The sequence below is a fragment of the Borostomias antarcticus genome, assembly GCF_949987555.1.
Source record: "Borostomias antarcticus genome assembly, chromosome: 24".
Lineage (NCBI taxonomy): Eukaryota > Metazoa > Chordata > Actinopteri > Stomiiformes > Stomiidae > Borostomias > Borostomias antarcticus.
The window spans coordinates 1237501-1260000 of record NC_140257.1 but is presented as its reverse complement, the minus strand read 5'-3'; the positions used below and the strand labels follow the sequence as shown (position 1 = coordinate 1260000).

The following is a 22500-nucleotide window of genomic DNA, read 5'->3' as shown; positions in this document are numbered from 1 at the left end:
AGAGAGAGAGAGAGAGAGACAGAGAGAGAGAGACAGAGACATAGAGAGAGACAGAGAGAGACAGAGAGACACAGAGAGAGACAGAAAGACAGAGAGAGAGAGGGAGACAGAGAGAAAGAGAGACAGATAGAGAGAGAGAGAGACAGAGAGAGAGAGACAGAGAGAGAGAGACAGAGAGAGACAGAGACACAGAGAGACACAGAGAGAGAGACAGAAAGACAGAGAGAGAGAGAGAGAAAGAGAGACAGAGAGAGACAGAGAGAGACAGAGAGAGAGAGAGAGAGAGACAGAGAGATACAATATATAATTGCAGTATGAGCCCCACCCTCTTCAACATTTATATAAATACATTTGCAGAACTACTGCAGAAATCCACAGCCCCGGGTGTGACCCTGCAGGTCACTGAGGTCAAGAGCCTGAAGTTTGAGATGACCTGGTCCTCCTGTCCCCCTCCACAGATGACCTGGTCCTGTCTCCCTCCACAGATGACCTGGTCCTCCTGTCTCCCTCCACAGATGACCTGGTCCTCCTCCTCCTGTCTCCCTCCACAGATGACCTGGTCCTGTCTCCCTCCACAGATGACCTGGTCCTGTCTCCCTCCACAGATGACCTGGTCCTGTCTCCCTCCACAGATGACCTGGTCCTGTCTCCCTCCACAGATGACCTGGTCCTGTCTCCCTCCACAGATGACCTGGTCCTCCTCCTCCTGTCTCCCTCCACAGATGACCTGGTCCTGTCTCCCTCCACAGATGACCTGGTCCTGTCTCCCTCCACAGATGACCTGGTCCTGTCTCCCTCCACAGATGACCTGGTCCTGTCTCCCTCCACAGATGACCTGGTCCTGTCTCCCTCCACAGATGACCTGGTCCTGTCTCCCTCCACAGATGACCTGGTCCTGTCTCCCTCCACAGATGACCTGGTCCTGTCTCCCTCCACAGATGACCTGGTCCTGTCTCCCTCCACAGATGACCTGGTCCTGTCACCCTCCACAGATGACCTGGTCCTCCTGTCTCCCTCCACAGAGGGCTTGCAGCAGAGCCTGGACATCCTCCACAAGTTCAGCCACACATGGGCACTAACTATAAATATGAAAAAGAAATACTGACCTTTCAAAAACGATCTAATTCTCAGAAAAATGAATTCACATTAGGAAACACATGAATTGAACATTACACATATTTAGGCTTGATTATCAATTCCACTGGACATGTTGTCATGGCTGTGAATGCACTCAGAGAGAAGACAAGAAGGGCTTTCTACGCCATCAAAAGAACAATTCCAATTAACATCCCAATTAGAACGTGGCTCAAAATTCTAAATTCAGTAATAGAACCAATAATATTATATGGCAGTGAAGTGTGGGGCCCACTTACCAGACAGAATTTATCAAAATGGGAAAAACATCCACTGGAAGCCTTGCATGCAAAAACATACTTGGAATCCATACACACAGACAATAATGCATGCAGGGCTGAACTTGGTCAATACTCTTTAATAATAAAAATTCAAAAGAGAGCCATCAAATTCTACAAACATCTCCAATCAAGTGACCCCCACGCCTCCCATTACAAAGCCCTCAGTCCCAAGAGTTGAGCACAGACAAGAGTCCCCTCTGCCAGCTGATCCTGAACCTCTGCCCACAAACCCCAGGGCTTCAATCATCAACCTGGCCCAACCAAATAACCTCAAAACAAAAAGAAAAGGATATCAAATATTGGCATGAAACCACCAAATCACAAAGTAAGTTAGATTTCTATTTGACCCTAAACAGAGAGTACACGGTAGCAGGATACTTGACTTCAGTGACTGATAGAAGACTGTGGAAAACGTTGACCAGGTCCAGACTGAGGGGACACAGCCTGGCCATAGAACCAGGGTCCAGACTGAGGGGACACAGCCTGGCCATAGAACCAGGGTCCAGACTGAGGGGACACAGCCTGGCCATAGGACCAGGGTCCAGACTGAGGACACAGCCTGGCCATAGAACCAGGTCCAGACTGAGGGGACACAGCCTGGCCATAGAACCAGGGTCCAGACTGAGGACACAGCCTGGCCAAAGAACCAGGGTCCAGACTGAGGGGACACAGCCTGGCCATAGAACCAGGTCCAGACTGAGGGGACACAGCCTGGCCATAGAACCAGGGTCCAGACTGAGGGGACACAGCCTGGCCATAGAACCAGGGTCCAGACTGAGGGGACACAGCCTGGCCATAGAACCAGGTCCAGACTGAGGGGACACAGCCTGGCCATAGAACCAGGTCCAGACTGTGGGAACACAGCCTGGCCATAGAACCAGGCCACACAGGCAGTACTGGCTACCCAAGGAGGCCAGGCTGTGTTCACTTTGTCATCAGGGAGATGTTGAAACAGAATCTCACTTCTTATTATAATGTGAGAAATATAAACATTTAAGAGAGATTTTCTTTGATCAAATAAATAATATATATCCTGAGTTTATTCACCTCCCTGATCCTGAGAAACTGACATATTTATGTGGAGAGAAAAGTCAGTGTGCATTATTAGCTGCTAAATATGTTGACTGTTGCCATACATTAAGGGAAACAAGTTCTACTGTATAGCAAACATCTCAGAGTGATTACATCTGAAGGATATTGCCAGCTCCCCATGTTATTATATTATGAATTGAACTATTGTTAAATGCTTTTGATTGCATTGTTGATATATAGCTTCATGTTTTGTTGTGTATGTTATGTTTTTATACACAAACACGTAATTACTATCACATAATCACTGATACTCACTCCGCGGGGCTGGGTCTGGGTACGGGAGCTGAACACGCAGCAACCCAGACCCCTCACTGTCAGAGATAACACACCCTCACACTCACTTTTGATTTATTTATTTATACATAATCTGAATGTTGATTTTCTGAATGTTGATTTTCTGAATGTTGATTTTCTGAATGTTGATTTTATGTACTGCTTTGGCAATGTGGGTTATTTTCACCTATCGTGCCAATAAAGCTCATTTGAATTTGAATTTGAGACAGAGAGAGATTCTGATTGTCTCCATTTGCATGAGTCTGGCTGAGAGACGAGGGCTGAGCCTTGCTACTTGGCATGGGAGACCCCGTCTAGACTGTGACAGCAGGGTAATGAGGGAGAAGGCAAGTCAGAGAGTTAGCATTGTGTGTGTGTGTGTGTGTGTGTGTGTGTTTGTGTGTGTGTGTGTGTGTGTGTGTGTGTGTGTGTTTGTGTGTGCGTGTGTGTTTGTGTGTGTGTGTACTCACTTTCGGTGTTGTGGCAGTGGGGGTCTCTGGTGGACATGACCTCTCTCTCACCTTCTGCTCCTCAACAAGAATAGCCCTAAAGTGACCATTCACCTAGAGAGAGAGAGAGAGATTCATGTTGATGAATGTCATCATTACATGCACATAACTACTGATACTCCCTCCGCAGGGCTGGGTCTGGGTATGGGAGCTGAACACGCAGCACTGTCGGAGACAACACCTTCACCTTCATATTCACCTTTTAGCTTATACTTTTTATTTCCTTTATTTAATTATTTATTTGTTTATTTTTCTTTTCTTGAGTTAATTTTTATTTTATTTATTTATTTATTTATTTATTTATGTATAAGACTTTGCTTTGGCAAAAATGAACCTTGTAGCAGCTGATAATGTAATAATTAACTGATAATGTTATAACGCCTGATAATGTAATAAAAGTTTGGCTTAACTCAATGATAATGTAATAACTTGACCAATAATGTAATAAAATGTCCTGACTGATAATGTAATACCATTTTTCTGATAATGTAATACCTTATTACATTATTGGTCAAGTTATTACATTATCAGGTGGGTCTTTTTTTTCAAAACTTGTAATGTAATACTTGACTGATAATGTAATAATCTTAAAAAGCAAATTAATAATACTGTTAGGGTACTTTTTGGTATACTTTGTGGTACTTGTGGTATACTTTGGTGTGTGTTATGATACTTTGCAGTATACTTTGGGGTGCTTTGAGGTACTTTGTGTTATACTTTGGGGTACTCTGTGATATACTTTGCAGTACTTTGTGGTGTACTTTGGGGTACACAGCAATACTTTGCAGTACTCTGCAGTATACACAAAGTATAAAGCAAAGTACCCAAAGTATACTGCAAAGTACTGCAAAGCACCACAAAGTACCCCAAAGTATACCACTAAGTACCGCAAAGTACTCGAAAGCACACCACAAAGTACCTCAAAGTATTCCGAACAGTATCGCAAAGTATTGCAAAGTACCCCAACGTTTACTGCAAACCCCCGCAAAATATCAAAGTACCTCAAAGTACCCCAATGTATACTGCAGAGTACTGCAAAGTATTGCTGTGTACCCCAAAGTATACCACAAAGTACTGCACAAAGTATACCACAAAGTACCACAAAGTACCCCAAAGCATACTGCAAAGTACCTCCATATACCACAGTATATGGAGTACGACAAATTACCACACATTACTGAAAAGTATGGGTAAGTACCTCAATGTATACCACAAAGTACTACAAAGTACCCCAAAGTATAACGCAAAGTATACTGCAAAGTACCACAAAGTACGCCAAAGTATACCACTAAGTACCGCAAAGTACTCCAAATCACACCACAAAGTACCTCAAAGTATTCCGCAAAGTACCGCAAAGTATTGCAAAGTACCCCAACGTTTACTGCAAACTACTGCAAAATATCAAAGTACCTCAAAGTACCCCAAAGTATACTGCAGATTACTGCAAAGTATTTGCTGTGTATCCCAAATTATACCACAAAGTACTGCAAAGTATACCACAGAATACCCCAAAGTATACCACAAAGTACCTAGTAGAGGTCTTCACGGGTCGGGTAAATCCGAGAGGACCCGAACCGGACCCGAGACCCGTACGGGTCCAGTTCCACATTTCCACGCTTTTATTATGTTCAATTGGGTTCGGGTGGATCCTTCTATTACCTCGGGTCCCGGGTCTGTTTGTCATTATGCGTAATACCCGAGAGAAACGCATGACGCGAATTCAGTGAGGCCGCGACGCGAGCGGAGACACGGCAGCCACCACCAGTAGCCTACCTTGTGAAAAATAAGCTGAAAGAAAATGAATATAAAGAGGTTAAACCTAGCGGCAGCTTTGTGTAGCCTTATTTATTTACAGGCGTTTAATTTCCATGCTGCCACATCACAGCCTGACAAAACAGATCCTGACGAGATTGAGAGGATAAATCGCAATTCCATCCAACTGTGATGCAACACAGCATGCAAGCCAACAGCCGTGACAGCCTAAGAGATTAATGCTACTGCTACTACTGCCTGTCGGATCCGTAAAATACCCGATCCAACTCGGGTCTCGGGTCTCTGTCCTACTCCTGCTCTCAGACAAAATCGGGTCCGGTATACATATGTTAAAAAATGATCGGATTTAGTCGGATCTCGGAACGAATGTCTCGGGTCCATCTCGGTTTCGGGTCCACATTTTAGACCCGAGAAGACCTCTACCTCAAAGCATCCCAAAGTATACTGCGAAGTATCATAAGACACACCAAAGTATACCATAAGTACCACAAAGTATGCCAAAGTATACCACAAAGTACCCTAACAGTATTATTCATTCACTTTTTTAGATTATGACATTATCAGTCAAGTATTACATTACCAGTTTTGGAGAAAAAAAAAGACCCACCTGATAATGTAATAACTTGACCAATAATGTAATAAGGTATTACATTATCAGAGAATAAGAGAGAGAGAACAGAGAATGTGGCAGTGGCTAGTTGCAAAACTAGAATGGAGAAGTAAGACGCCTCCTTCCCTCCACTAGTCTGGGGGTCCACCTTGGGCAAGTGGTAGTACCCCCTAGCCCCCCTACCTGGGGTTACAGGCAAAAAACCCGGATGAAATTACAACCTAAAGGAAGAGAGACCCGGCCCGGAGGAAGCCCGGGGCCCTCGTCTGGAGCCAGGCCCAGACGGAGGGCCCGCATGCGAGCGCCTGGTGGCCGGGCTTACCACGGAGCCCGGCCGGGCCCAGCCCGAATAAGCAACGTGGAAGCACCATCTCCTCCTCCATCGTCCCGTGGACCCACCACCCGCGGGAGGAATTGTCGGGGTCGGGTGCGCTGCCAACTAGGTGGCGGTGAAAGCGGGGGACACCGACGGACCGGACCCGGGCGGCAAAGGCTGGCTCTGGGGACATGGAACGTGACCTCGCTGGGGGGGAAGGAGCCGGAGCTTGTGAGGGAGGTGGAGCGATACCAATTACACCTGGTGGGGCTAACCTCCACGCACAGCACCGGCGCCGGAACCAAACTCCTGGATAGGGGTTGGACCCTGTTCTTCTCCGGAGTTGCTCACGGTATGAGGCGTAAGGCAGGTGTGGCTATACTAGCTAGCCCCCAGCTGAGCGCCTCTGTGCTGGAGTTCACCCCAGTGGACGAGAGGGTCGCCTCCCTGCGCCTTAGGACTGTGGGGGGGGGGACTCTGACTGTGGTTTGTGCTTATGCACCGAACAGCAGTTCAGAGTACTCAGCCTTCCTGCAGACCCTGAGTGGAGTCCTTTTGGGGGCTCCTGCAGGGGACTCCAGTGTCCTACTGGGGGACTTCAATGCACACGTAGGCAATGATGGAGAAACTTGGAGGGGCGTGATTGGGAGGCATGGCCACCACGATCTGAACCCGAGTGGTGTTTTGTTGTTGGACTTCTGTGCTAGTCACGGTTTGTCCATAACAAACACCATGTTCGAACACAAGGATGCCCACAAGTACACCTGGCATCAGAACACCTTAGGCCGAAGGTCGATGATCGATTTCGTTATCGTATCATCTGATCTGAGGCCATGCGTTTTGGACACTCGGGTAAAGAGAGGGGCAGAGCTGTCCACTGATCACCATCTGGTGGTGAGCTGGTTTCGATGGCGGGGGAAACTTCTGGACAGACCTGGAAAACCCAAGCGTGTAGTGAGGGTGAACTGGGAACGTCTGGAGGAAGAGCCTGTCCGGAGAGATTTCAATTGCCACCTCCGGCGGAGCTTCTCAGGCATCCCTGTGGAGGTTGGGGACATCGAGCATGAGTGGTCGGTGTTCAAAGCCTCCATTGCTGAAGCTGCGGCTGGGAGCTGTGGCCTGAGGGCCATAGGTACCTCAAGGGGCGGTAACCCTCGGACACCGTGGTGGACAGCGGTGGTGAGGGAAGCCGTCCGACTGAAGAAGGAGGCCTTCCGGGTTATGTTAGCCCGGGAGACCCCAGAAACAGTTGCAGGGTATCGACTGGCCCGGAGGGCTGCGGCTTCGGCCGTGACCAAGGCAAAGCAGCGGGTGTGGGAGGAGTTCGGAGAAACCATGGAGAAGGACTTTCGGTCGGCACCAAAGTGTTTCTGGAAGACCATCAGACACCTCAGGAAGGGAAAGCGGGGGACCATCCAAGCTGTATACAGCAAGGAGGGGACACTGCTGACCTCAACTGAGGAGGTTGTTGAGCGTTGGAAGGAGCACTTTGAGGAACTCCTGAACCCGACTAATCCACCCTCTACGATCGAGGCAGAGCCGGAAGATGATGGGGGGTCGTCAATGTCCTTGGAGGAGGTCACTGAGGTAGTCAAACAACTCCACAGTGGCAGAGCCCCAGGGACTGATGAGATCCGTCCAGAAATGCTGAAGGCGCTGGGTGTAGAGGGGCTGTCTTGGTTGACACGCCTCTGTAACACTGCGTGGAAGTCTGGGTCAGTGCCGAAGGAGTGGCAGACTGGGGTGGTGGTCCCAATATTCAAAAAAGGGGACCAGAGGGTGTGTGCGAATTATAGAGGCATCACATTACTCAGCCTCCCAGGGAAAGTTTACTCCAAGGTGCTGGAAAGGAGGGTCCGGCCGATAGTCGAACCTCAGATCGAAGAGGAACAATGCGGATTTCGTCCTGGTCGTGGAACTACCGACCAGCTCTTCACTCTCGCAAGGATCTTGGAGGGGGCTTGGGAGTTTGCCCAACCTGTCTACATGTGTTTTGTGGACTTGGAGAAGGCTTACGACCGGGTCCCCCGAGAGGTCTTGTGGAGGGTTATGCGGGAGTATGGGGTGAGGGGGTCCCTACTTAGGGCCATCCAATCCCTGTACACCCAGAGCGAGAGCTGTGTCCGGGTCCTCGGCAGTAAGTCGTCTGCCTTTCCGGTGGGTGTTGGCCTCCGCCAGGGCTGCGCTTTGTCACCAATCCTGTTTGTGATTTTCATGGACAGGATATCGAGGCGTAGCCGGGGGGAGGTGGGTTTGCAGTTCGGTGAGCTGGGGATCACGTCACTGCTTTTTGCAGATGATGTGGTCCTGATGGCATGAGCTGCCTGCGACCTCCAGCACTCTCTGGATAGGTTCGCAACTGAGTGTGAAGCGGCTGGGATGAGAATAAGCACTTCTAAATCTGAGGCCATGGTTCTCAGCAGGAAACCGGTGGCCTGTCCGCTCTGAGTAGGAAATGAGTCCTTACCCCAAGTGAAGGAGTTCAAGTATCTGGGGGTCTTGTTCACGAGTGAGGGAACCATGGAGAGGGAGTTTGGCCGGAGAATCGGAGCAGCTGGTGCGGTTCTGCAGTCGCTATACCGCACTGTTGTGACGAAAAGAGAGCTGAGCCAAAAGGCAAAGCTCTCGATCTACCGGTCTATCTTCGTCCCCACCCTCACCTATGGTCATGAAGGATGGGTCATGACCGAAAGAACGAGATCACGGATACAAGCGGCCGAAATGAGTTTTCTCCGGAGGGTGGCTGGGGTCTCCCTGAGAGATCAGGTGAGAAGTTCAGTCATCCGGGAGAGACTCGGAGTAGAGCCGCTGCTCCTTTGCGTCGAAAGGAGCCAGTTGAGGTGGTTCGGGCATCTAATGAGGATGCCTCCTGGGCGCCTCCCTAGGGAGGTGTTCCAGGCGTGTCCGGCTGGGAGGAGGCCGCGGGGTAGACCTAGGACCAGGTGGCGGGACTACATCTCCGCACTGGCCTGTGAGCGGCTAAAGATTCCCCAGGCAGAGCTGGTTGATGCTGCTAGGGAAAGGGATGTCTGGGGCCCCCTGCTGGAGCTGCTGCCTCCGCGACCCGACCCTGGATAAGCGGATGAAGATGATGATGATGATGATTATCAGAGAAAATGGTATTACATTATCAGTCAGGAAATGTATTACATTATTGGTTAAGTTATTACATTATCAGGCGTTATGACATTATCAGTTAATTATTACATTATTGGGTGCTACAAACCTTGTTCTTTCATGCCAATAAAGCTCATTGAATTGAATTGAAAATTGAGAGAGAGAGAGAGAGAGAATGTGAACAATCAAAAATCGACATCAAAGACCAGCAGCGTTTTCCCTGCTCTGTCTGCTGTAGTGTACTGGTGCCCCAACCTCCCCAGATAAACACGCCTCCTCCTCTAACCCAATAAAAGGTCACAATATAAACTCCACCCCTCAGACCTGCTTTCAACTTAAAAGAGTTTAAAAATAGAAACTAAGTCTAATGGAGAAAATAAAAAAGACTTGTCATTCAATGTTTTCCTTGTTGCTTACCCACTAGCTTCAAAGGACAGCTAGGACAACAATGACAGTGTGTGCGCATGTGTGTGTGTGTGTGTGTGTGTGTGTGTGTGTGTGTGTGCAGGTATTCCTGTCAGTCAAAGTTGACATGCTTGTTGAAAGCATGTGGAAAGCATGAGTGTGCACTTTTCAGTGCTGCTGATAAAGTACTGTATATGAGTATGTGTGTATGAGTGTGTGTGTGTGTGTGTGTGTGTGTGTGTGTGCACGTGTGCGCAGGCATGCGCGTGTGTCCTTGGCCTGCAGCAGAGGGTAGGAAGCACATGAGCTTCTGCTGGAGAGGAATGTCAACAAACTCAGCTGGGAACCAAAAACACAGAGCACTCCTGTTGCTGGGGAGACATTACTGACTGTGGCGCCAGTGGGAGTGCAGCACGGTGCCGATGCTAGGAGTAAGAAAGATGCAATGAAGTGGCATTATGACGCATCTGGAGCCATTCTTGAGCCACCTAGAGCCACCTTTAGCCATCTAGAGCCATCCTAACTCAGTGCTGACCGTGTATGTGAGCAAGGTCACCAGGTTTAATGAGAACTGGATCTCAACGGACTTATCTGGTTATTAAGGTTAAATAAATCAAATAAAGTACAGTTTGAGTCTGGTCTGGGTTTACCTTCCTAATACCGTGGAAGCAAAATCAAATCAAGTTCATTCTAACTGGATCTCTCTCAGAAATCCCATGTTGCCGTGCGGCCATGATGGGAGGGGGAGGCTGTGTGTTCTGACAGGATGGAACAGCGGAGCGGGATATTCTACCACACCAGATAAGACAGACGAACCAGGCAAGACAAAGATGGCGCAGACCAAATCTGCAGCCGTTGTCAGCTCCACTTTGTCGGCTCCACATATTTATAGCATGTACATATAATCCATCCATACTAGTATCTTTATCCTTATATTACATTTGTATTTATTTTGTGTAATTTGTAAATTGTGTATTAGTAATTATCTGTAATGAGCACATCACAGAGCCAGCAGCAACATCTCACTGTGATGGAACACTGCACTCTACAGGTGACAGATAAAACCTGCATCTGACACCAGGTATTAGACAGAACCCTCCACAAGTAATAAAAGAGAGACAGCGAGAGAAAGCGAGAGAAAGAGAGAGAGAGATAAAGAGAGAGAGAGAGAGAGGGGGGGGGGAGATAAAGAGAGAGAGAGAGAGAGAGAGGGGGGGAAGAGAGAGAGAGAGAGGGGGGGAGAGATAAAGAGAGAGAGAGAGAGAGAGAGAGGGGGGGAGAGATAAAGAGAGAGAGAGAGAGAGGGGGGGGGGGAGAGAGAGGGGGGGAAGAGAGAGAGAGAGGGGGGGAAGAGAGAGAGAGAGAGGGGGGGAGAGATAAAGAGAGAGAGAGAGAGAGAGAGAGATGTGGTTGTTTCTTTACTGTGTTTGTACCTTGTTGATCCAGGTGGTGACAGCGTCCTCAGAGTCGTAGGGCTCCTGCAGGTGTCCGTCGTTGTGGGCGGGGTCAGGGGAGGAGTACCTGACAACGCACGCCATGACCCTCTCCACGCTCACCATCTCCACCGTGTACGCCATCATCAGGGTGTCAATCAGAGCCAGGTGGGAGCCCTGCTCGGACACACACACAGCAAGGGTTTAGAGTGGACCCTCACAGAGAACACTAGCTCCCTATTACAGGTGCTAGAACAGATCCTCACAAAGTACATATAAGCTGAAAATCAGCTGTTTAACGTTGTAACATGTACATGGACATGGACACAGGTGTTTGTCTGGGCCTGGCCACAGCAGACAAAGTGTTCCAATAAGCACATGAGCTCTTAATAACAGCTGTGTGTGTCTGTCTGTTTGTGTGTGTGTGTGTGTGTGTGTGTGTGTGTGTGTGTGTGAGAGAGAGAGAGAGATGGAGAGAGAGAGAGGGATCTGAGAGAGAGAGAGAGCAAAATAGTATGTTTGTTTAACACCGTGGTACAAAGCGTGACCTTCTCCTGCCCTTTCCTGTCTGGTTCCTACCAGGTCACACTGAGACCCCTCCTCTTCCTGTCTTTCTAGAAGGTCGACCCCTGGTATTATCTAGGCTATGTGTGAGTGTGTACCCAGACCCAACACTCAAAAGTCAAGTCCTCCATGATATGAGGAGATAAGAGAAATGTGACTCCCGAGTCAATAATGCAGAGAAACGCCAAAAAACAAACTGGCAGTAGAATGGTCTCAGAAGACTTGGCTTGGCGTGTTGGTGGATGTTTCTGGGATGAAGCCATCGGGCGTGTTGGTGGATGATTCTGGGATGAAGCCATCGGCTCCATGGTTCCAGGAACAGCCAATCAAGCACAGGTGGGACCAGATAGAAACAGTTTGTCTTTATCAGGTTCTGGTTCCATCTCTCCTCTAGAGTGGGCCTCACCCTGCCTGCATTCCCCAGGAGAGAGACTCTAGAGTGGGCCTCACCCTGCCTGCATTCCCCAGGAGAGAGACTCCGCCAGCTGGCAGCAGTTTGGACTGACCGGAGAGCCAAGTCGCTTAGTTGACCAGCCAGCCAGACAGACATCTTTAATGTCCTTTTAAGAAGCGTGTGTGTGTGTGTGTGCATGCGTGTGTAAAACGCCCTCATTGAACGTCGACCTCTGAGGTACTTGGTGCTCATGGGAGAAACCGCGTCTCTGTGATGTCATCTCATATAAACATCTGTTGGGAATGTTTAGTAAAGTCCACCGTCTGTCTCAATGAAAGGTTTCCAAAAACCAGGCCAGGTCCAGTCTGGCTTATGTGCGTGGCTGGCTTGTTTCTGTTCAGGACTGGTAGGACAGAAGCTAGTCATGCCACTGAAATAGCTGTGAATTGAAATGACATGAAATAATGTGTGATAAATTAAGATAGGTCGTGTCGCCTGGACACATCAGTTCCAATGCTTCCAATGCTAATCCAGCACAATAAGAGCGGGATAGCCAGTTAGCTCATGAACTCACAACAACTAGCAGAAGCTTCCATAACATTAATGGTAGCGGTCAGTGGCTAAAGCAGTTACACAAATGATTCCTATAACGTTACCTATTTTTCTGTAATTGGTTCAACTTCTGTTTCTGGATAAAAGTCATTACCTGCTGTTTGCACTTCCCTTTAGGTGGTGAATAAGTAGACCAAGACACAGTGGCTTATCTGGACATCTACTTGATTGAGTCAGCAGGTAGCAATGTTGTTTGTTAATAGTTAAGGCCTCTTTTTACTATATATATATATATATATATATATATATATATATATAGGATCTTGATATTATATTGATATGAACATATGAAAGTCCAGTTAAGTATTCACCCTTAGAAGTAAATTGTAATTAAAATGGTTCTTAGCTAAGTAACCTAGTGTAGGCAGACTTGAAAGGCCAATCATAATAATATCATGAATGAACAATTGTAAACATAGTTCTCAACAGAATAGGTTATATTCAAGTCTTAATTGAAACTTTTCTGAAATGCTTTATTAAACATAGACATACAGTACACATCAAAAGTAGCCATAAGGTGTTATTTTGCATATGCTCTGAGGACATGTTGTGGTTGTGACCATCTTTGTAAAGAGGAGAGGCATGTCATGCACATGTAAATGTGCATAGAAGTTAAAAAAAAAAAAAAAAAAAAAGCAGGCCTATAGGCAGTGTTGTTTTGAAGATTACATCTGGAAAAAATCTTCAGAATTCGTTTGTAGTGTTGATAGTTCTTCATTGTCCTAGGAATCAAAACTAAACTAGGGCTGCGAGCAGCATTTAGCGGGCCCTCGCACCCCACGGGTGTTGGGGTGCGCAGCCGTGAAAGGGTGTGCTATTTCGGTGTCCAGCACTGAGAGAAATTTCCTGTCGCCAGTAGGTGGCGCTCTAAGCGTGACTCAATACCGATGCATAGATGTGTTCAGAACGGTACCTTGATGAAGCGTGAGAAATGTTGTGTAAATCGGACAATGTATGTAGGAGTTATGAGGACTTCCTGTTTCACCAGTAGGTTGCGCTGTAAGTGTGACTCAATACCGACGCATAGAAGTGTTCAGAATGCGACCTTCATGAATCATCAGCAACTTGGTGCAAATCGGATAATGTATGTAGGAGTTATGAGGACTTCCTGTTTCACCAAAAGGTGGCGCTATAAGTATGACGCAATACTGACTTACAGATGTGTCCACGATGCAGTCTTCATCAAGCACAAGCAATTTGGAGTAAATCGGATAACGTATGTAGGAGTTATGAGTACTTCCTGTTTCACCAGTAGGTGGCGCTGTAAGTGTGACTCAATACCGAAACATAGATGTGTTCAGAATGCGACCTTCATGAATCATCAGCAACTTGGTGCAAATCGGATAATGTATGTAGGAGTTATGAGGACTTCCTGTTTCACCAAAAGGTGGCGCTATAAGTATGACGCAATACTGACAGATAGATGTGTACAGAACCTTTATGAAGCGTGAGATATATCGGACAAATTGGATAATGTATGGAGGAGTTATGAGGACTTCATGTTTTATGGCGAAATGTCAAACTTTGGCGGGGCGCCACGGCAAGGGTGGTCGGTGAAAACGTCTTTTTTTTAATAACTTTTGATCACAAAGGTCTTAAGATGAAGCTGACCGAATATGAAGTTGATCGGATGAAATCTGTAGGAGAAGTTTGTTGAAGTACGAGGCATGGAAATGCTAAAAACAAGGGAAAAATAGCACATTAACCCTCTTGGCGCCAAAGTCGCATTTCTGCGACAAGCTGCGTTACTGAGTAAAACAGTGATTTTATGATATTTACACGCTGAAACCTCGATTTTCCCGCCACCACTAGATGGCAGACATGTATTACTTTGCTCTCGATTCAGTATGACACCATCTTCCAATGCAATATATTTGAGAAAATCTCATTACGAGTTCCCTATTTTATACACGGGGCGCGCTAGCGCTCCTCAATACCATATGTTCTTTAGGACGGCATATTTCTGAAATAGTTTGACCTAGAGACAAGCGGTTTTTTACCTGTAAAAGTAGACAAATTGCGCTATCTGGCAAGCTTCGGTTTATCCATGTCTGTGGCCGACTTCCGTATTTACGTACAACCACAAAGTTGTAAACTATGGGGATAGGTTGTTTTGCCTGGTGCAGTAGCCTACTTTGTCTATCCCTGTGGATGGGGATCTACAACTACTCGAAAATACCAGGATGGAGAGTTCGATTGCAAGATAGCCTACCATCTAAAGTTGAGATTTTGCGTCGTGTTTGTACAAATAAGACATCCCACGTACAACAAAATAATCTCGACAAATCTAGCGACTTTTCCTGGTCATTTGGGAATGATTGAGATGACAAAGCCCTGCGCATTCCGTGGTTCACGTTACAACCGATTTCACCAGAGCTGAGGGTAAGTCTCCTCTCCATGACACTCGGCCAGTCTGACTAGATAGCGTCATGTTTCCAGCTCAGACACCGTGGCCGCTCGGAGGAAGAGCAGCCTGCAAATGAATCACGCGCGCACAATTTATGACCAATCAAAACAATGATTTTGTACAGTTAGAGTAAGCACAGTATATTTACAGATATGTTTTTGTCCTCTCACGTTTACTATAAATACACACGATGACTGTTCATTCAGTTGTGGGTTGAGCGGAGCGGAGCAGAGTTATTGAGAGAGCGAGTCAGCAGAATTGAGTAGATTACTGCGTTGGAAAAACGCCAAATGGCTGCCATAAGGTTCAATTGTGAGCAAGTTTTGGATGATATTTGTCCATGGGGCTGGTAGAGAAATCAGAGATTGAGGACTACTGGGCACAGTTTTGACCAACTTTTACACCTGGATTTGGCAAAGTGATCTAGGAACAGATTTGAAATCATCCCGTAATTTCTGCATTTTGTAAACAATGATGAGTAGGCCTATGTTGAGAGGGGACAGCAGGGCCAGTGTGGGGTGGCTCTGTGTGCTGTGCCTTGCAATGAGAGGTACCACACTCTGAAAAACTAAACAGTGTCACTTGGATAGATAGGTACACTGGATAGATAGGTACACAGGCCTCTGCGGCTAAGAGACGCCTTCTGTTTACGTGAGTGATGCTACTATGTGGCCTAGTAATTAGTTTGTTTACTACTGTTGGCTTACCATTTACTGTTTTCTTGTTCATTTGATATTTGGATAACATAACAAATGGACAGAGGTGGGGAAATTTGTTGAAATAAGTTCAAATTGATTCAAAATATCCCATATTTCCTTTAAAAATGGCATAATTCAAGTTGGCCGCCACCCTATGACATCATAATATGCAAATTAGTTGGATAAATTTAGACCCAACATAAACTTTGGATCATTCTCAACATTTGTCTCATTTACAGTGAGTCTCTATCTCTAACCACTCTGAAGCCACACTCTTTTGAAATTTAGATGTAAAAATATTGTTTAAAAAAAAAAAAACCTGGCGCCAAGAGGGTTAAGAGCAAAATGGCTGACTTCCTGTTGGATGTTGGGTATAGCTCCAAGAGACATTTAAGTGCGTCTCGATGAACTACATATGTCCACCGAATTTCATTCGCCTACATCAAACTGAAAGGTTAGGCTTGCCATTTTACATTTTCCAGGGGGCCCTTTTACCACGCCCATTTCCTTCACCCATGAAATATCAAATTTTTCACCGGGACTGACATATCTGCAAAGTTTCATCCATTTTCATCGATGTTTAAGCCGCCAAAAAGGCAATTGTTTGGGGAGAAGAAGAAGGTAGAAGGAGAAGAAGAAGAATCCGTACAATTTCAATAGGGCCTCGCACCGCCAGGGCTCAGGCCCTAACAAGGAACACAGTCCATCTAAGCCTGTTGCTGCCCTCCCCAGGCCGAAAACTGTAAATGCAGTCCATCACCGGTACACGTTGCAGGCAAAGAACCTGACATAGTACCACCAGGTAACCGCATTTTTACATAGCTTCTTTAACATCCAGTGATGCAAACATAAGTTGTAAAGGTACATACAATAGCAACAATATGCATAGCGAACAGGTACATTGGAATTCTTGTCTTTGCTTGTCCTCAGTATCAGTGCTGATCAGTTTAATTTACTGGCAAACTAGCCACTATCAGTATCACGCTCATCTACTTATCCCATCTGATCATGGATGGCTGTGACTGTGTCCATGATACAGCACTGCAGTGCAATTATATAACATGTCAAGTATACTGTACAGTTGTATACAGTAGTGCAGAGTCAGTTGTCTATTGTACAGACAATGTGCAAGGTGTCAAGTGTTCACTTGTTGGTCCAGGGGGTGGCATGTGTGCCATTGTTATAATGAGAGTGAGGGCCTATGTATAGTACAACCAGAGTACTATAAACGGACAGTCTTCTTCTTCTGAGCTGCTGGTTGGCAGGGGGCGTTGTCTCTCACCACCCCAGCAATGTCAGTAAAAGTGTCCACTCTGGTCTTCCTATAGCGCTGCTTGATCAAGCCAAAGCACCAGTCAGGGGCAAACTTGGTGTGGCCTGCAATCAGGAAGTGTAGGTCCAGCTTCAGGTGAAGCTTGTGCATGGTCTGCCAAGCACAGTACCACAGCACACAGTGGTTCTGGTTTTGTCCACTGCAGTTGTCACAATGAAGGTCCACATGTGTTTCTCCAACTCCATAGTTGTTGAAGAAACGTAGTTGATGACTGCATTGCTGCCCTTGCTTGAGGCCATCCCTTCGTCGATCAAGTAGTTCACTTGCTTTTATGGTACCTAGACATAAAAAAGCTCAATAAATGAACAGAAATACTGATCAGAAGCTATATTACAAGAAATTCCTAACTTGCAGATCCCATCCTAATTGTAGGTTATCCGTTACGATTTGCTTAATACCTACTGGAGAACATCCTCTCTTAATCCCTTCACTTTAAAGTTAAGACATAATTACATACATGCAGAATTGTACCCGCCAAACCTTTTTTTTCCCAGCCTTTTTTGTCGCGTAGACATACAGTACATTTAATCTGCATAATAACATGATATGGTGGTGAATAAAAACAGTGGTCAGAGCAGATTCCTGGTGCCACAGCACAGGTGGTGTTGTAGTCCTATCCTCAACTGAAAATATTGATCTAGTGATTAGTCAACCCATTGTTAAATAACCAACTACTAAGCTATCCCATAGGAATGAGCCTATAACCATACCAGCTGGGCAAGATGACTTTACTAGCTACCTAACCTAGCCCTAATTATATTGTCCTGCTCGATTGCTGTGCAACATATCAACTGACCAGTTGTTAAACGTATTTCACAACACTGGTTATTCTAGCCAGCAATGTCAAATATATGCTTGTTTTGGCTGTCTGGCACAATATGCTTAGCTACATTAGCTATCCAACGTTAGCTAGTCACAAGACAGTCCCAGTCAGCTGACATAGCATAGCTTTAGATGACAACAAGTTTGCTTGCTGTGAATAGTTTAGCTACGTGCGTTGGGAAGCAAGGGTTGAGGACAAGAACTAGCTAGCTTGTAGTAGCTAACCTTAGAAAAGTGCAGTGTATCTCCGACTCCCCGGGCCTTGAGTTAGTTAGCTAACACTAGCTAGTGTGCTAGCTAGCACTAGTTAACATTAGCTAGGCTTCAATTCCTGAACTTAGCTTAGCGTTCAGGTTCTGGGTTACTTCTTTGTTTACTTCAGATATTACTCTACATTTCAGCCAGACATTCCAGTGAAACAAGGTAGTCAAAATAACTTACCTGATATAAAATGGGCACCGCAAGCACAGGCATTTCTGATGATGTCCTCAGTCCAGAATGGCTTAGGAACAGAGGCGACTCCGGTTCCTCTGAAAAGGCCGGTTTCCTCTTGAAACAAATAAAGTTTGAATACACTAGAGCGCCGATTTGTACACCTGTAGACGAAACAGCCAGACATCTTGATGGTACTGTATATAAAATACTACTCTTTGCACTAAAATACTGCTCTTTACTGTTCCTTGCTCTGAATTCGCCTGTCTCCCCCTGTTACTGTTTCAAGAATGCGCGCGCATACGTAGGCTGTAAAAGGGTCTTTAATAAACAAATATGACCCACGCTCGTTTATTTATGGGTGGTGGCTCTACCACATAAATTCAATAACTGACATAGAACCACCAGGTAACCACATTTTTACATAGCTTCTGTAACATCCAGTGACAAAATACTCTCCACACCAAGGTTTGAACTCACAACCTTCGGCATGTAAGGCAGACGCACTATCCACTCGGCCACCGGCACCCTGGGAAATATGTGGAGTCTTTTTGTTTTGATGTTTTACCGACGACTCCAGTTTCCTCTTGAAACGAATAAAGTTTGAATCCATTAGAGCTCCGACTTGTACACCCGTAGACGCAACAGCCAGACATCTTGATGGTATATAAAATACTAGTCTTTGCACTTAAATACTGCTTTTTACTGTTCCTTGCTCTGAATTCGCCTGTCTCCCCCTGCTACTGTTTCAAGAATGCGCGCATACTTGTGCTGACGTAGGCTGTAAAAGTTTACACAGCTAATTCATCTGCAAAACAGACTGTACATTTACTGTAGGCTACATTTTGTTCCCATGGGATCTCTCCAATCCGTCTGAAAAAACTAAACATTTACCTGGTAAATATATGCAAAGTATAGCCGAATATATAATGGATAATTCGCTTCTATAACATCCAGTGTTCTCTGTTAATGCATCTTGCCTCCCTCCCTGGAATAAACCCCTGATCTCATGACTGTGTGGGTAACAGGTGTATAGAGAAGCACAAGCGTTCATCACCAAGGTGCCCCATGATGCCCTCCTCCTACAAGTTTCATGAAAATCTGTCTGGTAGTTTTTGTGGATCCGCCCCGTGATTTGGATCTGCTCCAAAATTCAATGGGTACTAAGTTGGCCCATGCTACACCCCTCCACAGTAGAAGACGGACAAATGCACACACACGCCACCGAAAACACCTCATACACGTATACACCTTATAACACCTTATACGCGTATGTTACAGTGAATATGAGAAAACGGGGAATGTGAGCTTTTCCTGGTTAATCTGCACATTCCCCGACCTCGCGGGGAATGTAGGAGAAACATGTGCGTTGGTTAGTTGGTTAGTATTTCTCACATCTGCTGCAAGGTCGGGGATTGTCGGATTAACCGGGAAATGCTTACAATTCCCGACCTTGCTAGCAAAGTATGCAAAACTTCTGTGCAGTCGGGTGGTGGGAGGCTGATGCTACCGTAGGCTTATGCCAAAAGACAAGTGTGAGTTGGATGCATCCTCAACTAGATTACAGTTAATAATAACAGTCTGTGGTCTACTTTGAACAGTAATATTTGCTGCACACAGTGTAAGTAGTATTAGGAGGACACACTGGTGATCAAGTTAACCAACGCCATACTATAGAACATGGGTTGCAGCACTACAATGGACAGACAGGTTAACAGAGAGCCTGTGTGTGTGTGTTAAGCAGATTGCTTTAACTTCTGGAAGGAACTTGGATCTACAGACTGAACTAGAACCTACTAAGTATAATTTTCTTACTCTAATAGATAGTGCTAAGTCGTCAGTGTCGTTGTGAAGCTGCTTTGTTAGTCAATTCTATTGTGAGAGTTAGTTTCTGCCTGAGATAGACTAATTGCCCTGTTGAGTGTCCTGAGGGAGTGGCCTACTCTCCTGGCAGACGATTAGAAATCAGCAGAAACAGGCCTTAAGCACTGCTGCCCTAGACGGCGACATCTCCCTCCGGCGAGCGCCCGAAGGCTAGGGCGACTTATTCAAGAGCGACTTTGTCAAGAAAGACCGTGTCAGGAAAGTAGTACGTCTAAATTTACTTCTGTACCTGTTTTGTGACCATTATGTGTTTGCATCCTATTCCTGTTGTGTTCCATCTCCGGGGGTCACGCAGACACTGGGTCACCCCCAGACTCCGTAACCCCTCTAACCTCATCTATCCTACTGTCTAAACTCAGAGAGCAAGTGGTGACAGGGGGACTTTGGAATTGCCAGTCGGCGGTGCCCAAAGCTGAGTTTATCTCAGGCTATGCATCCTTGTTCTCCCTCAGCTTCCTTGCTCTCACTGAGACATGGATCACACCAGAGAACACTGCCACACCCGCAGCCCTGTCAGATGTGTATTCTTTCTCCCACACTCCCAGAGCTGCGAGGCGAGGTGGTGGTACTGGCCTGCTCATTTCCCCAACATGGAAATACTCACTCTTCTCTATTCCACAGTTCTCCCCGCCCTCTTTTGAATTCCATGCTGTCTCTGTCACATATCCAATCAAGCTCACCATTGCTGTTGTGTATCGCCCACCAGGTCCTCTTGGTGAATTCCTAGAGGAGCTTGATACACTAGTCTCGCACTTCCCTGATGATGGGTACGCACTCATCCTTCTCGGCGACTTCAACATCCAGAGTGAGAAATTGGAACCTCTTCTCTCTTTCCTCTCCTCCTTCGATCTTCACCTCTCTTCTTCTCCTCCTACTCACAAAGCCGGCAACCAGCTGGATCTCATCTTCATTAGACACTGTTCCACCTCTAACCTGTCTGTCACTCCCCTCCTCTGACCACTATTTCATGTCCTACTCCCTCTCCATCCCCTCTTCCCCTGTAACTCCTCCTCCTATCCACATGGTTAACGCCTGTAGCCATCTCCGCTCGCTCTCTCCTACTGACCTTTCCACTGCTGTCACCTCCGCCCTCCCCGCCCCTGAATGCTTCTCTCTCCTACCCTCTGATACTGCCACTGATCTTCTCCTCTCTACTCTTTCCTCTTCTCTGGACAATCTCTGTCCCCTCACCTCCAGGCCAGCACGCCCAACTCCACCTGCCCCATGGCTGTCGGACTCAGTGCGTACTGATAGACGGAGCCTGAGAATAGCTGAGCGTAAATGGAGGAAAGGCAAGCTCCCAGAGGACCTTCTTAATTTCCTCTTCTTTACACTTTCTCCTCCTAAAATCCTAACCTCTGCTTCTAATCCTAAAAAACTCTTTGAAACCTTCTCTTCACTACTCCAGCCCCCACCTCCTACTCCCAACTCCTCCCTTCTCCCTGATGATTTCTCCAACTTCTTTGACAAGAAAGTTAACAATATCAGATCCTCTTTCCCCCCTCCCCCGGTCAACCCTCCGTGCACAAACCTCACCCCCCCACCCTCTCTCCCCTCTCCGCTCTCCCCCTCCTCTCCACGCCCCACCTTATCCCACTTTTCTCCCCTCTCCCCCAACGAGGCCCTCAACCTTGTAACATCTAAACGCCCCTCAACTCTCTTTCAGTCTGTTGCACCCGAACTCCTTCCCTTCCTAACCCACCTGATCAACGCATCTCTTGTATCAGGATGCTTTCCCTCCGCTTTCAAGACTGCCAGAGGACCGCTCCTACCAGGTGACATGGAGAGGGTCGATGTCGGAACCACGTAGTCTGACTACGGGGGTTCCACAAGGGTCTGTCCTGGGTCCTCTCCTGTTTTCCCTCTACACTACATCTCTGGGCTCTTGTCATTCGCTCTCATGGCTTCTCCTATCACTGCTATGCCGATGACACCCAACTGGTCCTGTCATTTCCCCCTTCTGATACGTGGAGACACGCATAGCTGGGTGCTTGGCTGACATCTCGGAGTGGATGACGACACATCACCTCAAGCTCAATCTGGAAAAGACTGAGCTGCTGTTCCTCCCAGGGAAGGGCTGCCCGCACTGGGACCTGGCCATCACCTTTGAAGACACAGTGGTGACCCCGACTCGGACTGCGAGGAATCTGGGTGTGACCCTGGATGACCAACTGTTGTTTTCCGCACATGTCACATCCGTCACACGCTCCTGCAGATTCATGCTCTACAACATCAAGAGGATTCGCCCTTTCCTCACTGATGAAACGGCGCAGGTACTCATCCAGGCCCTGGTCATATCCCACCTGGACTACTGCAACTCCCTCCTCGCGCCCCAGCGTCAGCCATTAAACCTCTGGAACTTGTCCAGAAAGCTGCTGCTCGCCTGGTGTTCAACCATCCCAAGTTCTCCC

General features: G+C 46.8%; 1 protein-coding gene across 1 annotated transcript in view; it reads right to left on the bottom strand.

Moving 5' to 3' along the window:
- Window positions 1–22500, bottom strand: part of camsap2b (calmodulin regulated spectrin-associated protein family, member 2b) — a gene marked incomplete at both ends in the record, with an annotated part of 190165 nt that overhangs the window by 138406 nt on the left and 29259 nt on the right. The window contains 2 exons of the mRNA XM_084457876.1: window positions 3251–3343; window positions 10944–11120. Of these exons, the coding sequence (XP_084314002.1) occupies window positions 3251–3343; window positions 10944–11120 (270 nt within the window). The remainder of the gene's footprint in view (window positions 1–3250; window positions 3344–10943; window positions 11121–22500) is intronic.